Here is a 20,533-nt window from a genome sequence, read left to right on the forward strand (position 1 = left end):
GGTCCTACCCCCAAACACAACCACATAAAGTTTCAAGAGTTACATCTTCAACGTGTGAATTTTAGGGGACTACACCTCAGCCCGCACCACCACGTAAGGGAGAAAAATGCCATTTTAAACAGCTAAAAGTCCAGGAGGTTGAGGTCATTTGTAGTAACACATAAAGTGGTCCAAAATGGTAGGTGCAGAAGTACACTGGGTCGGCTGAAGTGGCAGACAAAGGCTGGAGTCTGCAAATGTGAGGCGGCCTCATCAGAAAGAGGAAGGGGATCTGAGGAAACATCAGGACAGGACACACCACTAGAGCATTCAACTGGGAAAAACAGAGCACTTCTCTGGCCAAGATTTGGCTTTAAATGCAAAGGCCTATGATGGAGGTCACAGGTGTTCTTGCAGTTAGCCACAAAGAGGCCTTCTGTTTACACAATGACTGGATGTTGAAACGCAAACTTCCAATAGTTGTTAGATGAAAAATGTATATGAAGAAATAGGTGTGAGATTATGAAAGGTAAAACTCAACTAAACTCTTGAGGTGGGGAGGGAAGGGCATGCTGACTGAGACTGCCTGCCACAGGAGGCTGGAATAGAGCCACTGCAGGGGAGGAGAGAGGAAGGACCCGTTACCTTTAACAGTGCCATAATCAAACATCGGAGTGTGTCAACACCTACAATGATTTAAATAAAATTCAACTGACTTGTCTTTGCTTAGCTTCTTAGGAAACTGGGTAGTTTCTTCCTACTACTTTACCCTTCCCAATTCCATCTCTTCACATCTTACGAAGTTTAATCACCTATACCTTCAAGAGATATTTGTGGATCTTTTAAAAAAGGTATTTCTCATCAGGTTTAGGCTTCAGCTGTATGGCATGCCATCGTAAAAAATCTATTCCTCTTCTGAAGTGAGCTAACCTCATAAGGAGGGCTGTTAGTTTTACAGAAAATCTCCAAAGTTTTATTATAGACTCTATTGACACAGAGAGACTGTCAGATATAAAAAGGCACAGCCCCCCTCCCTTTAAGAAAATAACTAAAAATTAATTTCCCGGCGAGCCACCTTCTCACTGAAACTTTGATGTGCCTGCTATGCCACTAATCTGGCACATACCTGCTGGATCTTCCATTAATTGGGTGAAACAATACCACACAGCTTCATCTTTTCAAGGAAGTTCTTTGTAGAGCCCTCCTTTCCCCTGGCTCCCAGCTTCCTTGCTCTGTCCACACAGCACTGTAACAGACACTGATCGCTCACAGCAAGGGGAGGGACTGGGGTTGCTGGGATAATACAGAGAGATGGAAGGTAAAATATGATGGATGTTCCTATACATATTCATAATCGCACTTGGTTTCCTGAAAAAAGCTGTGATATTAAGGATTTATAAATCATTTCTTCATATTTTGGGAATGGGTGTATCATCCTCCATAGCAAACATTCCTTGAGTCAGGGTGGTTCCCATCAGGTAATAAATCTCCACAATAAAAAGGATATCCTGCACTCTGAGAAGAGTCTGGCAAGTGATAGACAAGCTGCATCCAATTAATCCAAGGTATCGATCTGCCTTGTTATAACCAAAAAGGAGGATCTAAAAACACAGAATTCACTCCACTTAAGTGTACACCAAACACTACCCGATAATGTATTTGGAATCAGAATTAAAAGAACAGTATGTTGTGAAATGTACATTTATTTTGATACGTCTGATCAGTTGTACGACTAATCTAACGAATTACCAGATAAATTTTACATTATTTCTTCAGGACTGTGGTTTTTCGACGGCTTCAAATTTGGGGTCTAAGAGGGGAAAAAAAAAAAAGGTTCAAGCTTAGCCATACTGTAATAAAGTACACTTTCCAGACAGCTTCAATATTTAGCTCATCGATCTGATGATTTTAAAAAAAACTCTACATGGAAACATAACAATTACTTAAGATTTATGCAGCACTTAACAATGAGTTTGGCTCTCCCATTAATTTACATATATTGTGTTATTTAACTACAACTATCATCATGAGGACGTTAGTATAAATCTCCCCAAATGTCAGATGAGAAACAGGGACCAGTTAACTATCTCAAATCACACAGCTCATCTGTGACACCGTCAGGATTCAAGACCAGGGAGTCTGGTTTTAGATCCCCACCAGTTACCCTCCATGCTGGGTGATCTCCTACTCCAGTGGCAAACATTGATTCCGGAGCTTCCTCTGCACATGTCGCTATCCTAACAAATTTGCCTGGAATTGTCATTTACTCCTCTAACAACCCAAGCAAGAATAAATATTTTCCACTTAAAATGATCCCCCACAAGAATGAGTCTGTGACTAAAAAGACTTACCTTCAAATGTGAAGTTAGGGAACGTATTCATGTCTGCTTTACCATACATTTGCTTAAGCTTAAAAAGCTCCCTGTCGAGGTCCTGCTGATACTCAGGGCCAGCATCAACAGGTCCTCCAGATGTCCTGTGGGGTAAATGACCAAGTATTAACTCATTTTAAGCACTGGTTTACACAAACAAAAATAACTTTCCATGATCGAGTTTCACAGACCTTCTAAATGCAGGGAAAAAACAGATTTTTCTGAAAGATAAGTATTTCCACTTAAATTTCAATTTGAACTTTTAAATATGAGGTTTCACACAAATGAGGCAACTTCAAACAAACCTCTAACATTCGCGGTCCATCAGTATCAAGGATACTCATTAAAAGTCAGAATCTCTCAGGGTCTCAGCTGCAACACGGTGTCAAGGCTACGTCCAAGGGCTCTGGGGTGAATGACTGCTTCCCTTTGCACATCAGCTCTCCAATTTAGTAACTGTGTGAACTAGAGCGAGGTATGAACCCCTCTAAACTTATAGTTTCTGCATCTACAAGGGAAAGTCTTACCCACTGGTGGTGCTGAGAGCACGCACATGCCCCACTCAGACAGCGCTCTACTGTCATTAGGATTTAAACCAGCCACTACTGAACAGCTGTCAAAGATCTAAGCAATTTCAAGTCTCTGTAATAGGAGCCTAACAAAGGAGCAAATTACTCTCTACCCTGAGAGGTTTTGCCACGTAGAAGGAAAAAAAAAAACAAAAAAACATGTTTATAAACATTTATGCTGTAAGGGAGTTAAGAGATAACCTTCAAAGACGCAGTTTAACAAAAAGCTATTGGAGTTAAGGGAGCACTTTTGCTAAGCTAAACAGAAAAATTTCATTTTTAAAAGGCGGCATTTTTGACAAACCATGTATTTGGGTCAGGCTTTAATCTGAGACTTTCTAAGACTGAAAAAGCAAGGATGTGGAGGTAGATTTGGCGGTATGTGGGGAATACTACACATATTCTAGTGCAGTCTAGATAGAAAAGGCAGCACTACTCAGATCACAGGAGGCCTGGGACATTAAGCCTGGGAGTCTCTATTTTGTTTGCTAGGCAATAAAATGACAGAATTAGAGTTACGCTTTGGGAAGATGAATAAAGTATCACAAACCAGCAGTGGGGCCAATTAGATCTAATTAATTACCATTGTCATGTTACTGCCCACTTATCAATGAACACCAAATACAAAGTGGCTCAGCAGTAATGAACCCGACTAGTACCCATGAAGACTCAGGTTTGATCCCCGGCCTCACTTAGCGGGTTAAGGATCTGCTGCTGCTGTGAGCTGCGGTGTAGGCTGCAGACGAGGATCTGGCGTAGGCCAACAGCGGCAGCTGATGCGACGCCTAGCCTGGGAACCTCCATAGGCCTCGGGTGTGGCCCTACAAAGACAAAAAAGAAAAAAAATTTACAAGTGAAAATTCCATCCAAAGGTAATATTTTCACCCATACCTATGATAAAAGCATAGGGTCTTATTTCTGTTACAGAATTTCCACAGAAAAATTCTGAGCCAGCTCTAAATTAAACTTGTTAATAATGTTTGTAGTCACAGATCCAATTTTCTCCTACATTAGCATGTGCAAAAGAACTTTCTGTGATAACAGAAATGTGCTGTATCTGTGCTAACAAGGTAACCACTAGCCATATCTGCCTATTGATCACTGGAAAAGTGGCTAAGAAGACTGAGGACAGGAATTTTTATTTATACTCAACATGTAGATAATAGCTCCTGGGACATACGGTGCAGTTCTAGACAGAGCCTTCAACCAGGTATTTTAAAGACTGTCATCCAGTTCTGGGATCCACAAGTTTTTAGAACAGTCACTCTTCCAAGCCACCTTCCAAAAAATGCACCAGCTAGAAAGAAGCATTCCATTCTATGAACTCCCCAAATACCAAATGTGCTATTGTCTTAGCATCTAGCCTATTTTACCTTCTATTGTATCTACTTTTTACAAAATTTCTACCCTCTCAGATTTTAAGACTATTGTAGAAATACAACACAACTTCTTTCTTTGTGGTCCACCACTGTTAGGAGTCCAGGGCTTTGCACATGGTAGACAGCTAAATAAAAGAAAACAAGATTCTGGGAGTTCTCGTTGTGGTGCAACAGAAATGAATCCGACTACGAATCATGAGGTTTCAGGTTCGATCCCTGGCCTCCCTCAGTGGGTTAAGGATCTGGCGTTGCCGTGAGCTGTGGTGTAGGTCGCAGATGTGACTCAGATCCTAGATTGCTGTGGCTGTGGTGCAGGCCAGCAGCTGTAGTTCTGATTCGACCCCTAGCCTGGGAACTTTCATAAGCCATGGATGAGGCCCTAAAAAAAAAAGACTCTGAATTGATCTACATCACTTTTCTTTTCCAAAGACTTGAGGATTGAACTTGATGATGGTTAAGGTCATATTCATCTCCAAAACTGTGAGGTTCAATAGCCATGCTTTTCCTGGACTTGCTTTATGCCATTTCAATCCTTTGATATTCCCAGAAATATATAACTACGAAAATAACATTAAATTAAAAATGCTATGCTTATTTACAATTCCCCCAAATCATGATGTCACAGAAGAGGCACTAAATTGAGAGTGAGAATATTTTAAAAACCTTTTCCCTACAATTAGTTTTATGACCTTAGGCTAATCAATGTCTAAGGGGCTTTGTTTTCTTAAGTAGGATTCCTAAGAGAGTTCCAAGACCCCATGTTCTTGTATGAGTTGACCCTAGTTTACAATACATTACATTATAGCAGGGATGTATCTAAAATGGCACCAGACTTAATGGGATTCTTTCTTGGAACCCATACAAGGAAGGTGAAATTTGGGACCTCAAACAAAGGAAGACCCCCATCTTTTGGAGCAGCTAATGAAACTTTATGCCAGGGATCAGCTCAGTGAAGGTCTGAGACACTTGCAAATGCTAAGGAATTCTTTACTACCATCTCAACACTTAAACACTTTGAGTGTTCCTATTTACATCATGGTTGATTGTCTATCCACTTACTGTCGCTTAGTTCTGTATTCTCTAATCTTGTCCACGAAGAGCTTCTGCACAGGATCGAGCTCCTTATTAAATGCCACCGCTGTAACACCAATGTTTCTCCTCAAAGAGACCGAGACTGCAGACTGAATGACAGAGGACAGTCTGAAGAGCCTCTGAAGAATCATGGTGATTCTGCTACTGGAAAAAAAGCCCCAGAAAGTTAAGATATTTTAAAATAGATATAATTGTAAAACACCTCTACATATGTTACTGTGGGCATCTAGTTCTACTAATTGCTTCAGAATTAAATCATTCCAGAACTCAGTGAATACGAAGAGCAGTCACCAGACCATAGCTCTCTTCTGCTCTCTGCTCCCCACTGCAAGTTTTTTTTTTTTTTTTTTTGCTTCTTAACCAAAAGGCCCTGGGACCTAGCAGAAGATAGGAACCATTCAGGCCTGTGACTGGCTCCACTAAGGTTAGATGCAGAAAGAAAGCACAAAATTTGGGATGTGGTATTTCTTCTCCATGAATTTATTAGTCTTGGACCAGAGGAAAGAACTGAGCTAAGACGTTAGAAAACTGCCCACTCTCAGCAGAAAAAGAATAATACTCGTGCCCAAATTAAGGTACAAGGTTTCTCTGACTCCCTCAAAAGGTGAAAAGGGAGCTCTGGGCAAGGAGACTGGAGACAATTGCCTCAGCCACAGTTTCTACTTCACAGGAAGAGAAACTGCTCTGCCTGTTACATCTGCAGGATTCCAGGCACTCAAAAATACCCTAAAAAGCAAATTCAAGCCCAAAAGAACCAGCAGGGAGAATGGTATCCAGTCCAAGGGAGCCCACCAACAAAAGATGGAAAAATCAAGCAGTAAAACCTAATCAGTGAAACAGAAGTTGTGAAGGCTGAATTTTTAAAATAAAGACTTAAAGATTTCCAAGTCCTTAGACTTCCTGAAGCTAAAATACACGATCTTCTAGCTAAAAAAATTTCACTAGATAAATCAGAGGATGATCTAAGTTGAGACCTCATTTAGTTTCTTGAAAGATCAAATGCAAAAAAAAACCCCACAATTATCTGCAAACAGGAATTCCAAAAGAACAGGAATAATTAAGGAGACCACACATAATTAGAAGAAACTACCCCAGATTAAAAGACTGATTAAACTGAAAAGGCTTACCAAACCCTATTGTTAGGGTAATTAAAAATTCAGACCTCAATATAGACTGGTAAACTTCTGAGCCTTAATGATAAAGTGAAAACCTGACATGCTAATATGATTGTCATACCCCCTCAAATCATCAAATAACAACAAGCATCACCATACTGACACTGGACTACTATCATACTATATTATACTACTATACTACATTATACTGCTCAAACTATGGGCTGTGGACCAGCGGTAGTGTTGTTACTGGTCTATAGTAATATCAAAATTGGGAATAAGCATTTAGAAACTTTTATAGCAATCTGACAGTGATTTATATCTGTTGATTTAAATAATAAAAAATCAGAATTTGTATTTTGTGTTTCTCCATTGTTATGTCTTTCATCTAATTTTTCCAATAATTCTTTTTTTTTTTTTTTTGCTTTTTAGGGCTGCACCTTAAGCATATGGAAATTTTCAGGCTAGGGGTCAAAATGGAGCTGCAGCTGCCAGCCTACACCACAGCCACAGCAACGTGGGATCTGAGCCTCGTCTGCAACCCACACCACAGCTCACTGCAACACTGGATCTTGGACCCACTGAGCGAGGCCAGGGATCAAACCTGCAACCTCATGGATACTAGTTGGATTCTGTTCCACTGCGCCACAACGGGAACTCCTCCAGTGATTCATTTTTATTGTATTCTTCAAGTTTTCCCCCACCAGGCTTGGGGAAAACATAGACCTCTACTAATGAGTTTGAAAGCACTAAGCCAGAAGACAGTGGAATAGCAGAGCAGTTCTCTAACAGAGGTGGGGTATCCCCCAGGATATTAGAATGCCTGAAGACATTTTTGGATGTCCTGCTAGGAGTGTTACTGGCCTCTAGTGGGTAAAAACCAGGTTGCTGCCAGACATCCTTTAACAACAGTCTCTCCACAACAAAGAAATATCTGGTCCAAAATGTCAATAGCGCCAAGGTTGAGAAGCCCTGAAATAGCACATAAAAACCACTAAAAGAAATCCTACAATCGGAGTTCCCGTCGTGGCACAGTGGTTAACAAATCCGACTAGGAACCATGAGGTTGCAGGTTCAATCCCTGGCCTTGCTCAGTGGGTTAAGGATCCAGCGTTGCTGTGAGCAGTGGTGTAGGTCGCAGACGCGGCTGTGATTTGGCGTTGCTGTGGCTCTGGCGTAGGCCGGTGGCTACGGCTCCTATTAGACCCCTAGCCTGAGAACCTCCATATGCCCCGGGATCGGCTCAAGAAAAGGCAGAAAGACCAAAAAAAAAAAAAAAAAGAAATCCTACAATCAACAAAATATCCTTCACCTGTCAGAACGAAAGCAAACTACTTAAAGAATTCATCCTATAGCACTCCTATAACTCAGCAGAGAAAAAATAATTGAGAAGACTCCAAGCAAACATTTTAGGGTATACTTAACATCATTCTCATTTCACATATACAGAAACTGACCCTTAGAGGTAAGTACCTGACCCAGTATAGTTATACAGTAGAATCTGAGGAGATACACATGTATTTTTAAAATTGTGCAATTCAATATGTATTTTCCCTCTGGCAACACACTTGACACTGCAATAAAGTCACTTTACATTTGTTTAGCCCCAGATATTTTGCAAAGTAGGTCCTAGCAATACTGGTAAAAAACAACAACAACAAAAAAAAAAACAGGGGAAAGTGATGGGTTTTTTTGGTCTGTTTTTAGGGCCATACCTGGGACAAAGGGAGGTTCCCAGGCTAAGGGTCTAATCAGAGCTGTTGCTGCTGGCCTACGCCAGAGCCACAGCAACCCGGGATCTGAGCCGTGTCTGTGACGTACACCACAGCTCACCGCAAAACTGGATCCTTAACCCATTAAGCAAGACCAGGGATCAAACCCACAACCTCATGGTTCCTAGTTGGATTTGTTTCCGCTGCACCACGATGGGAACTCCAGGTGTAAAGTGTTTTTCTCCCTCCTTTATTAGGGACAACAAATCAATGTTTAAGAATGGTTACTAAATTCCCCTTATTTCCCACAGTTAACTCATTCTGACTGCAAAGACCACGTTATTTCTATTTCAATACAGGTAAAATATCCATTTTCTGTCAAAGTATTAATGATTCCCAAATCATACCTTAAATTTTGATCTTTTTCCTCAACTCCAAACCTATACATTCAACAGCTCTGATCCTTTCATAAGTTCTATAGAGCCCTCTACTTACCTAAATTCAAAGTATCTAAAAAGTAAACACACAATCTCTGTCAAAACTTGCTTTCCTTTACTCCCTTTCATTTTTTTCCTCACTAGATCCCACTGATCTAGTGAGAAAGACACGTTATTGCACAAATAAATATAAAATACCTACTGTGATTAAGTTCTCTATTTGAGTACCATGGGGGGCCACTCAGGCCTGTAATAGGGATTTGAAACAGAAAAATTGGGACGGTAACAGCAAGAAAAAGTTTTAGCAGCCGCAGAGGCCTTAGACGGAGCATGGTCTCCTGATTACAGCGAAGACTGACCGGCCTAAGGTTTATGCTTTCGCTGCCTCTTTCGCATATTCCTAAAGTCAATCCATACTCGCCTAGCCTGACCCTCTCTTTTTCCTTCTTGGCAACCATGTTAACAACGTCTGTAAGCCAAGTCCCCTCTTCTGCAGCTAGCGTCTGCTTCGTTAGGGTTTTCGAGGGGTAGAACTGTAAAACAAAGCTGCTTAACCAAGTTTTAGCACTACCAATCCTTACAGTTGGGTTGCAAACTTTCAGGATTCCTATTACCCTTTTCCCTCTAACGTTCTACTTTAAATAGTTCAGAACAATCTCTTGCGCGCCCTGGCTGAACAGGCCTGGCTGCAGACCGGCCCGGCAGGCTTGACCTTGAGCTGTCCCAGCCGGGGAGATAGTCCAAAAGCCCCGGACTCCACGCCTCCCATACCATCCCGGTTTGCCCCGAGAGCAGTATTATCAGGGCTATTGAGTCTGCTACAACCTTCAGGCCTAAAAGCGCCGAGCAAAAACCCCGGGCCAGGCCGTGAAGGTATCCGGGATTTAAGGCTGCTCTCTCTTCCTGAAAGGCAGAGGTAATAAGCATCCCTGCCTCTCGTGAAGAAAGCCACAATCTGAGTTCTAGGAAACAAAGTTAGTCCACTACCCTCCCAGTCACCTTGTACTCAGTCCCGAGCTGCCAGAGCCAGCACCGCCGCCACCGTTCTACTTCCGGCCCTGGCTCCGCCCCCCACCCGCCTACCCGCCATTGCAAGGCATTGTGGGTCGCCGTTTCAGTCGGTCGACACTCACCGGACAGGAAGCGTCTCGGAGACAGTCTGCGACCGGACGGCTCTAGGTGAGACAGAAGCCAAACAGAAGGAGGAAGTGGAGGGTAAGTGCTTCCGGGTCCCCTGGACGCCTCCGCCATCTTTCCCTCGCCCAACTTGACCTGCTCTTCCCCCCTCGGAAATCTTTTGTACGCATGCGCACTTGGACTAGCCTTTCTCCTAATTCAGTTTCCCCCACCCCCACCCCGCGCCCCGAGTCAGCGTCCTATTCCTTGGGGGTGGTTGAGGTGTATGATTGCGCAGGCAAAGTGAGGGTGTAAAACAAAGCGGATTGGGGCGTTGCGTTACCTGTGCCTCGCGAGCCCCCGTAGCCTAGAGTGTCCGTTTCGCACAACCTGCTGGGAGTTGTAGTCCCGGACCCGGGGGTGCCTGGGAGGCGGGAGGGGGGTTGGAGTTTCTCAGCGCCGTTTTCGCGGGAAGGGCCCGGGGCCTCCCATTTCGAGTCGCGGGAGCTGCGGGTCTTACCGGGAGAGACGCTGCACGTGGAGCCCGCGCCGCTGCCGTTCTCAGCCGGCTCTGGAGTGCGGGCGGGGGCGACGGGGCTGAATCCGGAGCGGGTGAGTGCGGCCGCGGGGGAGGAGGGGAGCGCGGGCCCGCGCGGGCCGGCTTCGTTCCGGGGCCTTCTCCCCCACAGCGGCCCCCCCGCGGCCGCCTCTGTGTTTTGTTTCCGCTGGTCCCCGGCGCTGTGACTCCCATTTCCGTTCGTGGAGACTTGAGGGAGCCGGGTGGGGAGGGGCGGGGGAGGCTGTGCGGGGAGCGGAGGGGAGGGGCGGGGGGCGCGCGGCGCGGGGCTCTGCGAAGCCGCGCGCCCCCGGGGCTGGGGTCGTTCCTGTCACCTTTCGCCACCCCCTTCCTTTACTGTCCCCTGCTGGACTGTCCGCCGTGGTCTGCATTCGCAGTGGTCGAGATCCGATCCTGACGCCCCCAGGATTTCGGAGGAAGATGCAAAACCAATCTCCTTGCCAACTCAGCGATTCGCTCACTTCAAATTCAGTTGTATTTCTAGAATTGTTTTACAGTTGCATCCAAGCCATCTGTTAATGTATATGGTGTCCATTGGATTTCTTTTAAAAACGAGGAAGTAAGACGAGGAGGAAATGATGGGTTAATGTAGTTCATCAGCTTTTTTAGATTTTCATGTTGTGTTTCAGCTTGATTAGGTTAACGGCAGGGAGGACTACGCCTAATGTTGCGTTGCCAGAGCATGAGTAGTGATTTAGAAATACACGCAGAAAGTCTGACCCATGGGAGGAGCAAAGATTTAGAAGGCTTCACTTGAGCAAAGTGAGGAATTGGGCAGTGATAACATTCTTAGATACTGCGTTGTCTTAAACTTCCAAAGAAACTGGTCCACTCATTCGAAGCTACTTTAAGGGGATAATGACCTCTCTCAGGGTTTGACCCAGACTTTTCAAGTTTATTTATTTTTAAACATAGTCTGACACGAGGTGGACTTAAGTCAGTTTTACCTGGATTGTGTCTACAGGACCGAAAGCCTTGAGGGGTGTATATAGAGTCTGGAAGTAAGGACATAAATAATGAGGGAGATGTTAAATTGAGGCAAGGCATGTGGAGGCTGAATATTAAGTTAAAACTGTTGGTTTTCATTCACCTCCAGCTTTATTCATAAAACTTAAAAAGTCTGCAGGATAATTGAAAAAAAAAATACAATGAAATGATACAACCAACATCTTCACCTTCAGAGGTCACCAAGTGTTAACCTTTCTCCACATTTGCTTTCTCTCTTTCCATGTGTACACACATTCACACACACACAGACTTGTGTGCTTATTTTTAGCTATTGACTTTATTTTAAAAAAAAATATTTTTTAATTTCCTCAGGTATTTAAAAATATTTTTTAACTTGAGAAAATACGCAGTTGATCAGGCAGGTACTCCCCAATTACACTTGTTATTTATTTGTTGTCCTTTTACTGGGGTAAAATTGTCCTAAACACTGTAATTTAGTAATGTGTTCCAATGAAGAAGGATCATGCTGAAATTTATCTATGACTGTAAAAGAGAATGTTAAACGTAACTGTAAAGTTTTATTTGTATTTAGTTTGTAAATTTAGCTTGGGAGGCATTTTGAACCCAGGTTTGATTTGGTCTAGGAGAAACTAGCATGTCAAGGGGCACCTTTCCTGGGTAAAAAGGCTCCAAGTCATATTCTCTTCATATTCTCTTGTCCATTTTCTTTTTTTTTTTTTTTTTTTTTTTTTTTTGGCTTTTTGGCTTTTTGTCTTTTCTAGGTCCGCACCCACAGCACATGGAGGTTCCCAGGCTAGGGGTCCATTTGGAGCTGTAGCCACCAGCCTGCACCGGAGCCATGTCTGCAACCTACACCAGCACTCACGGCAACACCGGATCCTTAACCCACTGAGCAAGGCCAGGAATGGAACCCGCAATCTCATGGTTCCTAGTCGGATTCTCTAACCGCTGAGCTACAACGGGAACTCCTCTTGTCCATTTTCTGAAGTATTGATGTGGAATCCTGAGGAATAGGTTTCATAGAAAGAGCTAAAACCCACTCAATTAGTGATATCAAGATTTGGACAATTCCCAGATTTCTCCGTTGCTTCTTTAGGCTTCATTTAGAGATCTAAGAGAGAAAAACAAGCCTCTGTCTTAGTGCTTGTGCGTATTAAGGGTGCCACAGGTATTCCTGCTGATAATCCCTCAGGGCCATTTCTCGCCCTCTAGTCTTGTTTACTCAAAAACTGGATTCACCTCTTGGTGGGTGTCAAGCCAAAAGACACAACCAAGCCAAAGATCAGGAGAAGGAAGAATTTATTGCTGCAAGTAAGGAGAACATCTGGGATCTTTCCCAAAGCAATGAATCCCCTACAGCAAAATTGGGGAAGTGTTCATCTAAAGGTATATGCATGTTCGTGAAGGGGCTCCAGCAGGAGAGATCAGCATAGCATTAGGGCAGAGGTCCACAGAGCCCAAGTTGATTGAAATCATGAGGGTCAGAAAAGGCCAACATCATCATCCTTTAGATTCCAGTTGATCTGGTGGTTGAGCGTTTGAGAAGGGGTTTAATTCTGCAGAACAGCTCGAGAAAGTGCTTTGGGCTAATCTTTACCGTCTAAATAGACCTCGGAGTCTTGATAACTGATTTATTATCTTTGCTATTGCTGCTCCTTAAGATCATTATTACTGAGATCTGTTCAGGGACAAGGATTGTGACCAAGCTTGGATCCCAAAATGGCCTAGGCCCCAAATGGCTTCTCTTATGTAAAGAAAGCCATGCCTGGTTCTTTCTCCAGGGACCTCCTACTCTATCTGCTTATAATTACTTCCTCATTTGTTTTCTATTTTTCCAGAGTTCCCAGAAAATTCATTTGTGTTCTGATGTTTAAAATTGGTTATGGAGGTGGGAATGGACTTCCTTGTAGGGCCTGAAAATAAATAATCCTTTCAAGTGCTGCCCTGCTATAAATCTTATTCTCTTTCTCACTTTCTTCTATATGGCAGGTTTTATGATTTTTTTGTGTGCGTATACATTATTTTCTTGTTTCTAACTGCTTCTAAAGTTCCATGATGTCTGCTTCTTTCACATTTTCTTGTATCGAAGTACTCTCTAACCATAGGTACTTTTATTGGCTCCACCTTCCAGCTCTCCTCAGAAAGCTGCCCTTAACATCCTATTATCAGTCAATGTGAGAATGTTTCTGGAATGCCTATCTAAGGGCAAGATTGCTTAGTCATGGGTATTAGCATACTTTATTTGAGCAAGTGCCGCTAGATTTTTCTCCAGAATAGTCAGTCCTGTCTGGACTCTATCAACAGAGGCAGGATTCCTGTGCCTCCATGTCCCTGCTAAGTAACTCTTTTCAGCATTCAACATTCTAATCTTTGCCATACACACACAGTATAAAGTGGTAGTTCCTTGTTTCAAATTGCATTTTTGAGTGATTTGAATGTGAGCTTTTTTCCGTGTCCTTAGCTGTTTTGGTTCCCCTTCAAATGAATTTCCTTTTCCTATGCTTTACTTACTGTTCTAATTTGTCCTACCTCTTTTTGGGTTGTTATCATCTTGCAGAGGTTTGCAACTTGCAAGAGTTTGCTGTTTATTCAGTTAATAGTCCCTTGTCACATTTGGATATCGGAAATATCTTTTCCCAGTCTGGCCTGTCTGTTGAGCATAAATCTTAATTTTATGTAATCAAATCTATCAGGTTTTTTCCTTATGGTTTGTTTTTGGAATTTTGTTTAGGAAATAAACCCTCTTTTATTCTTAGATCTCAGAAAAATTCCCACCATTTTCTTCTGCTAGCTTTGTAGTTTTACCTTTCACATTTAAGCCTTTTAGGCATCTGGAGTCAACTGATAATGGTGTATAATAGTTCTTATAACATTCACTAATTCAACACATTTTAATAGAGTGCCTACGAAGGCAGAGGCACTGTTCAAAGTACTTTGTATAGATTCGTAAGCTTCCCAGGTGGAGCTCTTGTCCCTCAAGGTTGGTTCCTACTGGGTCACCACCACCTGTTCTGCTATAGTGCTTAGGATGAATTCCACACTTTTACATATTCTAGCAGTTACAAAATGGGCTTTGTGGAGAAAAGGAAGACTTACTAGACGAGGGTCAGCAAGAGAGGCGAACAAAAGCACTTCCTTCATCATCCCAAACAAAATCAGCTGGGACTTGGGCATTCTCCTGGATGGATGTCCATGACCTGTATCTATTCACATAGAGAACCCCACCCTCTTTTCTTCTTATAGAGGAGGTGTGAGAGCAGCCTTAATGATGGGGGGAGGGGGGGAGTCAGATCATTTTTGTACCAGGAAGTCTAGATTTGGATGCCAGTGGTGTACAGACTAAGTTGTCAGAAAACCAGCTCCCCACCAGTTTGGAGGTGTTAAAACTCTTTCTAAAATGGGAGAGAAGACTGTATTAGTTTCCTAGTGCTACTGGAACAAAGTACTACAAATTCAGTGGCTTGAAAACACCAATTTATTATCATACAGTTTTGGGTTTTTTTTTTTTTTTTTGTCTTTTGGTCCTTTTTAGGGCCACACCGCAGCATATGGAGGTTCCCAGGCCAGGGGTCTAATCAGAGCTGCAGCGGTCGGCCTACATCACAGCCACAGCAATGCAGGATCCGAGCTGAGTCTGCAACCCACAACACAGCTCACGGCAACGCCAGATCCTTGACCCACTGAGTGAGGCCAGGGATGAAACCCGCAACCTCATGATTCCTATTCAGATTCGTTTCCGCTGCTCCACGACGGGAACTCCTGTCATACAGTTCTTGAAGTCAGAGGTATGAAATGGATCTTTCTGGGCTAAAATCAGATGTTGGCAAACCCGCTTTTCCTCTGGAGGCTCTAGGGAAGAATCTGTTTCCTTTCCTTTTCAGCTTTTAGAGGCTGCCTGCTTCTTGGTTTGTGACTCCTTTCATCTTTAAAGCCAGTCACAGCTGTCCAGTCAAGTCTTTCTCATTTTGTTGTTGTTGTTGTTGTTGTTTTTGGCTGGGCTGGTGGCATGTGAAGTTCCTGGGCCAGGGATTAAACCTGCACCACAGCAGCCACCCAAGCTGCAGTGACGGCACCAAATCCTTAACCCACTGCTGCTGCAGGAGAACTCCAAGTCCTTTTCACTTTAAATCACTCTAGATCTTTTTTGAATTCCATCTTCCACTCTTAGGAATCCTTGTGATTTCATTGGACTTACCTAGATAATCCAGGATAATCCTGTATTTTAAGGTCAGCTGATGAGTAGATTTAAATCTGCTTTGGTAGGTGATTTAACATAGTCACAGGTTCTGGGTTATTGTTGTGCTTACCAGAGAAACTTTGGTCCCTTGAGAAGCTGAGACCTGGGAAAGCCCCTCCCACTTCAAGAAGCTAGGGGCAGTCCCTAGTCCAGACAAACCAACCTAAGTTCTTGGGGTCACTTTTGGACAGTTTTGGTTTTTGTACCTTGACAGTGATCCGACAAAGACAATAAATTTAGTAAGTTAATGATATAGTATGTTAGAGGGCAAGTGCTATGGACAAGAAGGATTCAAGGATGAGCAAGGAGGCCAGTGTGGGAGAGGCAATGAGGACAGTAATGGAATGCGGATGGAGAGTAGATCATGTAGGGCCTTGTTGGCTGTGGTGGTCTGTCGATTTAACTCTGGTATCAATCAGAAGGTGTAATGTCACTTTGAAAAAGCACCATGGTATTGACTGGAAACGACTGGGGAGCTGGGGAGGCGAGGGCACCAACACAGGCAACCATGTTAGGAAGAGGCTGTTGCAGTTACAAGTAAGAGATGGTAGGGGCTCTGGTACTAGTTTATGTTTGCAGTACAGAGCCTGTGTTTGAGGAGACCATGGTTCAGCCTCACCTGGAGTAGTGTGTACTTCAGTTGATAGAGTCACAGGCAGTTTAGTATGAGGGCAGACTTAAAAGATTGTTCTGTGTGAAGCATTTGAAGGTTGTGTCTGATACTCAGTAAATAATGGTTGTTATTAATAGGAATATTTGATTTCTATTAAATTTTCATTAACTTTTTAATAATTGCTCATTAATTTTCATGAATTCTATTCATTTTGTTAAATTTTGTTTAGGAGCATGGACACTTTTGTAAGTATTAAAATACCAAATTTAGAGGATCGTTCCTTTTAAGTCAGAGAGTCAAAGGCACATATAAGTGTCTTTTTAGATGCGGTAGTAAACTTAGAAACTTCTGCTCTGGGCTGAGACTATGTATGGAGTCCAAAGACAGATGCACTGAGGTCACAACAACCTGAAACTTACAGCATGCATACCTTGGAGATGGACACACAGAAATATCAAAATATGCAGTTATTTCTATATTATTTAGCTTTTTAAAAATTATGTTTTAGTATTAGTGGTACAAGTGGTACAAAACAGCATATAATTTATTAGTGGTGCAAAAATCAATGGAAGTTTAATATACTAGGTAATCATTTTACATGAGATAATTAAAAACTGAATTAATGGGTTGTTTAAAATGTATAAAATAATATCTGAAAAACAGTAAAAAAAATTATAGGGTGTAATCAGGATAATAATGTGCATATCTATAATGATTTTGTTACTTTATTTTGCTATTGAGAGTATTGTACTGGCAATTATGAGGTATGTAATTTGCAACACAAATTCACAGCTAGGATTAATTTTTAATTAATACTACTCTGTCAGTACAACGGTTTGAGTAAATTCTGCCAATAAAGTACAGCTTTTAGCTAAACAGTTGTAAACAGTTCATTTCCGTGTTGGTTTTTAGGCTCCATGCTTGAATCTGTTAAGACTGAATTGCTGTGATATGGATGATATAACTTTCACTTGATTTTGAAGTAACCTGAATTAATTTTTTGATGGAGATTGGGCTGACAAACATCAGTAAATCCAGTGGAGTGATGATGATGCCATGTCAGGCTAATAAAAACTATGTAAACAATAACTAGTTTATAAATATCACTTGTGGACTTTCTTTCATATGTGAAGATTATTCCTTCCTCTTCTCTTTACCCTCTGCTTTAATTGAGTTGGGTCTTTCCTTCTCGTATAGCATTTCTGTTTATGCAGATAATTTCCGAATGTATTAAAATTTAACTCTTGCAGGGCTGAGCTTTTGAAATACTTCACAACAATGACGAAAAGAGAAGCAGAGGAGCTGATAGAAATTGAGATCGATGGAACAGAGAAACCAGAGTGCACAGAAGAAAGGTTGGTGTTTTTTAATTTACCGTTTTTATATTCTCAACATACCTAATTAAAATTAAAAATCAAGCCAAAGTTCTTTTGGGGCTTTTTTTTTTTTTTTTTTTCCCCATGGGCCTGAGCATTTGAGGGGGTAATGTATTGCCTCTTTTTTCTGACTTAATGGGTTTATAGCTGGGAGAAAAAAAACCTTTTCAAACTAAAGATAGTAATAAGCATAGCTGATAATGATCAAGCGATTGATTGTGATGATTTTTTCCCCTGAGGGCACTGTTTGATTCTTTTTCCTTTTGTCAGTACTGATTATTTTTATTTCACGAAAAGTTTAATCCATAGCCTGAACTAATTAACAGATAGTAACTGTCAGGAGTACATGAATAAATGCGACTGTAACTTGCCCTTGGAGAGATCATCTTGTACCTGAGGAGACAAGCTGCTGTGTGAGCCCTCATGGTACTAAGCACACAGAGTAGTGACAGGTGTTCGTTTCGGAATAGTAACAGACTGTTACTTCCTCCTTTAAGGAAGGAGGGCAGTGGACATGATTTCAGGATCCAAGAAGAGAATATGGGTAAAATATAAAGATTTGAGCATCAAGAAGGGTAGGAAGGTCATGGGTAATGGTCCTTCTTTAGTCTGTAAAGGAGAAGGGAGGGTTAATATGCTGAAACTGAAAGGGGCTAAAGACTAGTAGTAAACTTCTATAGAGAAACAGAGGTTTAGAATAAGTATGGTGGGAATGGACAGGATTGAGTAGATTGCTCAGTTTTGAAGAGTATAGCTGAGATCAAAGACCTTAAATTTTTTGTTATTTATTTATTTATTTTGCTTTTTAGGGCCACTCCTGTGGCATATGGAAGTTCCAAGGCTAGGGGTTGAATCAGAGCTACAGCTGCCAGCCTAGGCCACAGCCCCAGCAAAGTGGGATCCGAGCCTCACCTGCAATCTACACCGCAGCTCATGGCAACACCAAGTCCCTGACCCACTGAGTAAGGCCAGGATCGAACCCTCATCCTCATGGATACTAGTCAGATTTGTTTCTACTGTGCCACAACAGGAAGTCCCTAAAATTTTTAAAAATTTTAATGTGATAAGAACATTAATGTCCTCAACAAATCTTTGAATGTATGGTACAATATTGTCAACTATAGGCACAGTGTTGGACAGCAGATCTCTACAGCTTATTCCTCTTGCATAATAGAGATTTTATGCCAGTTAATTAGCAACTCCCCCATTTTTTATGCCCTGAGGTCGGGGTTACTCCTGTCACCTCTTCTGCTCAAGAGTTGCTATCTGCCTCTAGCTCAAAAGACAAACTCTGTTTTAGTTGTCCTTGGTCCTGTCCTGTCCCACCATGCTGTGGCACAGGAATGTTTTCCTGACAGAAAAGGTCTAAAATACCTCATCGCCGCTGCCTGGAAGACCTCACATTTTTAATGGAGCTTTTCAACATGTTTGATTATGCTGTTTTTCTCTGGCAGAAGAAACAATAGGCTACATGCCTCTTTTAATTTTCTCTTAATTTTCAGATATATGTATAAAAGAATCAAGGGAGAGGTCTTTTGAGTCTTTTATACACACACACACACACAGTTATTTATATATGTAGGAAATTACTCTCTTAAAAAATTACTGTTAGAGAAAAAGAAAAATATAGCCCACTGTGCCATAGCTGAAGAATTTAGTAAAAATACTTAAATAAAAGACCCAATTATTTTATCTTAAATAATAATAGTTTGCTATTATTTTTAAATACTCTTATTTTTTTTCAATCACGAGGGATCTTTTTATAAATTTTAAAACAGTCGGAAGGAATTTAGGCTAAATTCATTAAGTGAATATTATGTATATATTGCATTATGCTTGGAATTTATGTGAAAATGGAACTTGACAAATTTTTAAATACTTAATGTTTTCACAACTGCAAATGAGATTTAAATCATATTTAAATTAAATATGTTGTGAAACTTAATTTATTCTAGATTTACCAATTCAGCAATTATTATTTGGTGTCTATCTTCTGTTTGGCCTCAAGTAAGGATTCACAAAAGTACGTATGGGATTACTTACAGAACATTTTACCCTTAAGGAGCTATGGTTCCATAGAATTCAAATTAGGAAATAACAATGCAAAAGAGCCCGTAGAGAGTTTTAAAAGAATAATACAATTTTATCTAAGGTGGATCTATGCTGTTTATAGGTAGTAGTTATCAGATTAGATGAAATGGAAAACGTTTTATAAGTTATATTATTAAATTGTGCTTATGTTGGGAAGGGAAATGACTAGTAGAGATGTCATACAAAGTTCGAGACTTTATATCCCTTTCTGAGCCTAAAATTCTTCAAAATAACTTGGAGATATAAATTCAGACATTTCTCCTTAAATATTGTATATGCAATATTTGTGTGTATATATACATATATATATATTTGTACAGACGTGTACATGTATACAAATAATGAGGTCTGTTTGCAGGGTTGCTTTAAATTTCAAGCTAGCATTTCTCCATGCGATTCAGTATTCAGTTTAGCAACTTGTTTCTCTGAGCCTACCATTATGAAGGCTGTCAATCTAGAAATGAGTTTCAAAGACCGGGAATGTGTTTTGGTTGAGTTTTATTTTGAACATATTGTAATGTTAATAATCTAGAGTAGAAATGTAGTTATTAACCATTATGTTCTTTAACATTGTGTCCTTTAACCTTGTGTTCTTTAGCATTGTAGAACAAACCTATACCCCAGCTGAATGCATAAGCCAAGCCATAGACATCAATGAACCAATAGGCAATTTGAAGAAACTACTAGAACCAAGACTACAGTGTTCTTTGGATGCTCATGAAATTTGCCTGCAAGATATTCAGGTAATTTTTTTTTTCTTTTTGAAATTTGTATTTTAGCACTTATGTCTAATAAATGTTTTTTTTGTTGGTCTTTTATCTCTATAGCTATAGCCATTGCCTTTATCTCTAACTAGAAGCATTTAGTAATAAAAGAATTCTTTCAGCAAAATTTCCTCC

At 41.2% G+C, this 20,533-nt stretch overlaps 2 protein-coding genes across 9 annotated transcripts in view; one reads left to right on the forward strand and one right to left on the reverse strand.

Moving 5' to 3' along the window:
• On the reverse strand, positions 1,661-10,466 carry ATP5J (ATP synthase, H+ transporting, mitochondrial Fo complex subunit F6). 6 transcript variants are annotated; one of them, XM_021071448.1, is made up of 6 exons: positions 10,292-10,466; positions 10,115-10,195; positions 9,789-9,830; positions 5,359-5,532; positions 2,331-2,455; positions 1,661-1,789 (listed from the first exon to the last, which is right to left on the reverse strand). In XM_021071448.1, exons 4-6 carry the CDS (start codon positions 5,520-5,522, stop codon positions 1,752-1,754), a joined length of 327 nt encoding a protein of 108 aa, XP_020927107.1. In that variant the 5' UTR covers positions 5,523-5,532; positions 9,789-9,830; positions 10,115-10,195; positions 10,292-10,466; the 3' UTR covers positions 1,661-1,751. The 6 variants fall into 6 exon arrangements, with proteins under 6 accessions (XP_020927107.1, XP_020927106.1, XP_020927108.1 ...); XM_021071445.1 differs by having other exon boundaries at positions 1,665-1,789; positions 5,359-5,535; positions 10,292-10,424; XM_021071447.1 differs by lacking the exons at positions 10,115-10,195; positions 10,292-10,466 and having other exon boundaries at positions 5,359-5,535; positions 9,789-9,939.
• The window catches only part of GABPA (GA binding protein transcription factor alpha subunit), a 37,989-nt gene continuing 27,200 nt past the window's right edge, over positions 9,745-20,533 (forward strand). Inside the window, exons 1-3 of one of the 3 annotated variants that reach the window (XM_021071441.1) lie at positions 9,745-9,870; positions 17,418-17,522; positions 20,233-20,377. In XM_021071441.1, the coding sequence (XP_020927100.1) occupies positions 17,446-17,522; positions 20,233-20,377 (222 nt within the window). In that variant the 5' untranslated portion in view covers positions 9,745-9,870; positions 17,418-17,445. Of the gene's footprint in view, positions 9,871-9,970; positions 10,384-17,417; positions 17,523-20,232; positions 20,378-20,533 lie in introns of those variants that run through there. The other 2 variants (XM_021071440.1, XM_021071442.1) reach the window with 2 other exon arrangements.

Source organism: Sus scrofa, chromosome 13, assembly GCF_000003025.6.
Source record: "Sus scrofa isolate TJ Tabasco breed Duroc chromosome 13, Sscrofa11.1, whole genome shotgun sequence".
Taxonomy (NCBI): domain Eukaryota; kingdom Metazoa; phylum Chordata; class Mammalia; order Artiodactyla; family Suidae; genus Sus; species Sus scrofa.

Bases quoted from the DNA above. Each gene is read 5' to 3' on its own strand.
- ATP5J (XM_021071448.1), bottom strand. From the start codon at position 5,522: ATGATTCTTCAGAGGCTCTTCAGACTGTCCTCTGTCATTCAGTCTGCA. The intron at 2,456-5,358 runs GTAAGTGGATAG...TTTACCCCACAG, and splicing joins GAATACAGAACTAAGCGACA to GACATCTGGAGGACCTGTTG. The intron at 1,790-2,330 runs GTAAGTCTTTTT...TTCCCCTCTTAG, and splicing joins CCCTAACTTCACATTTGAAG to ACCCCAAATTTGAAGCCGTC.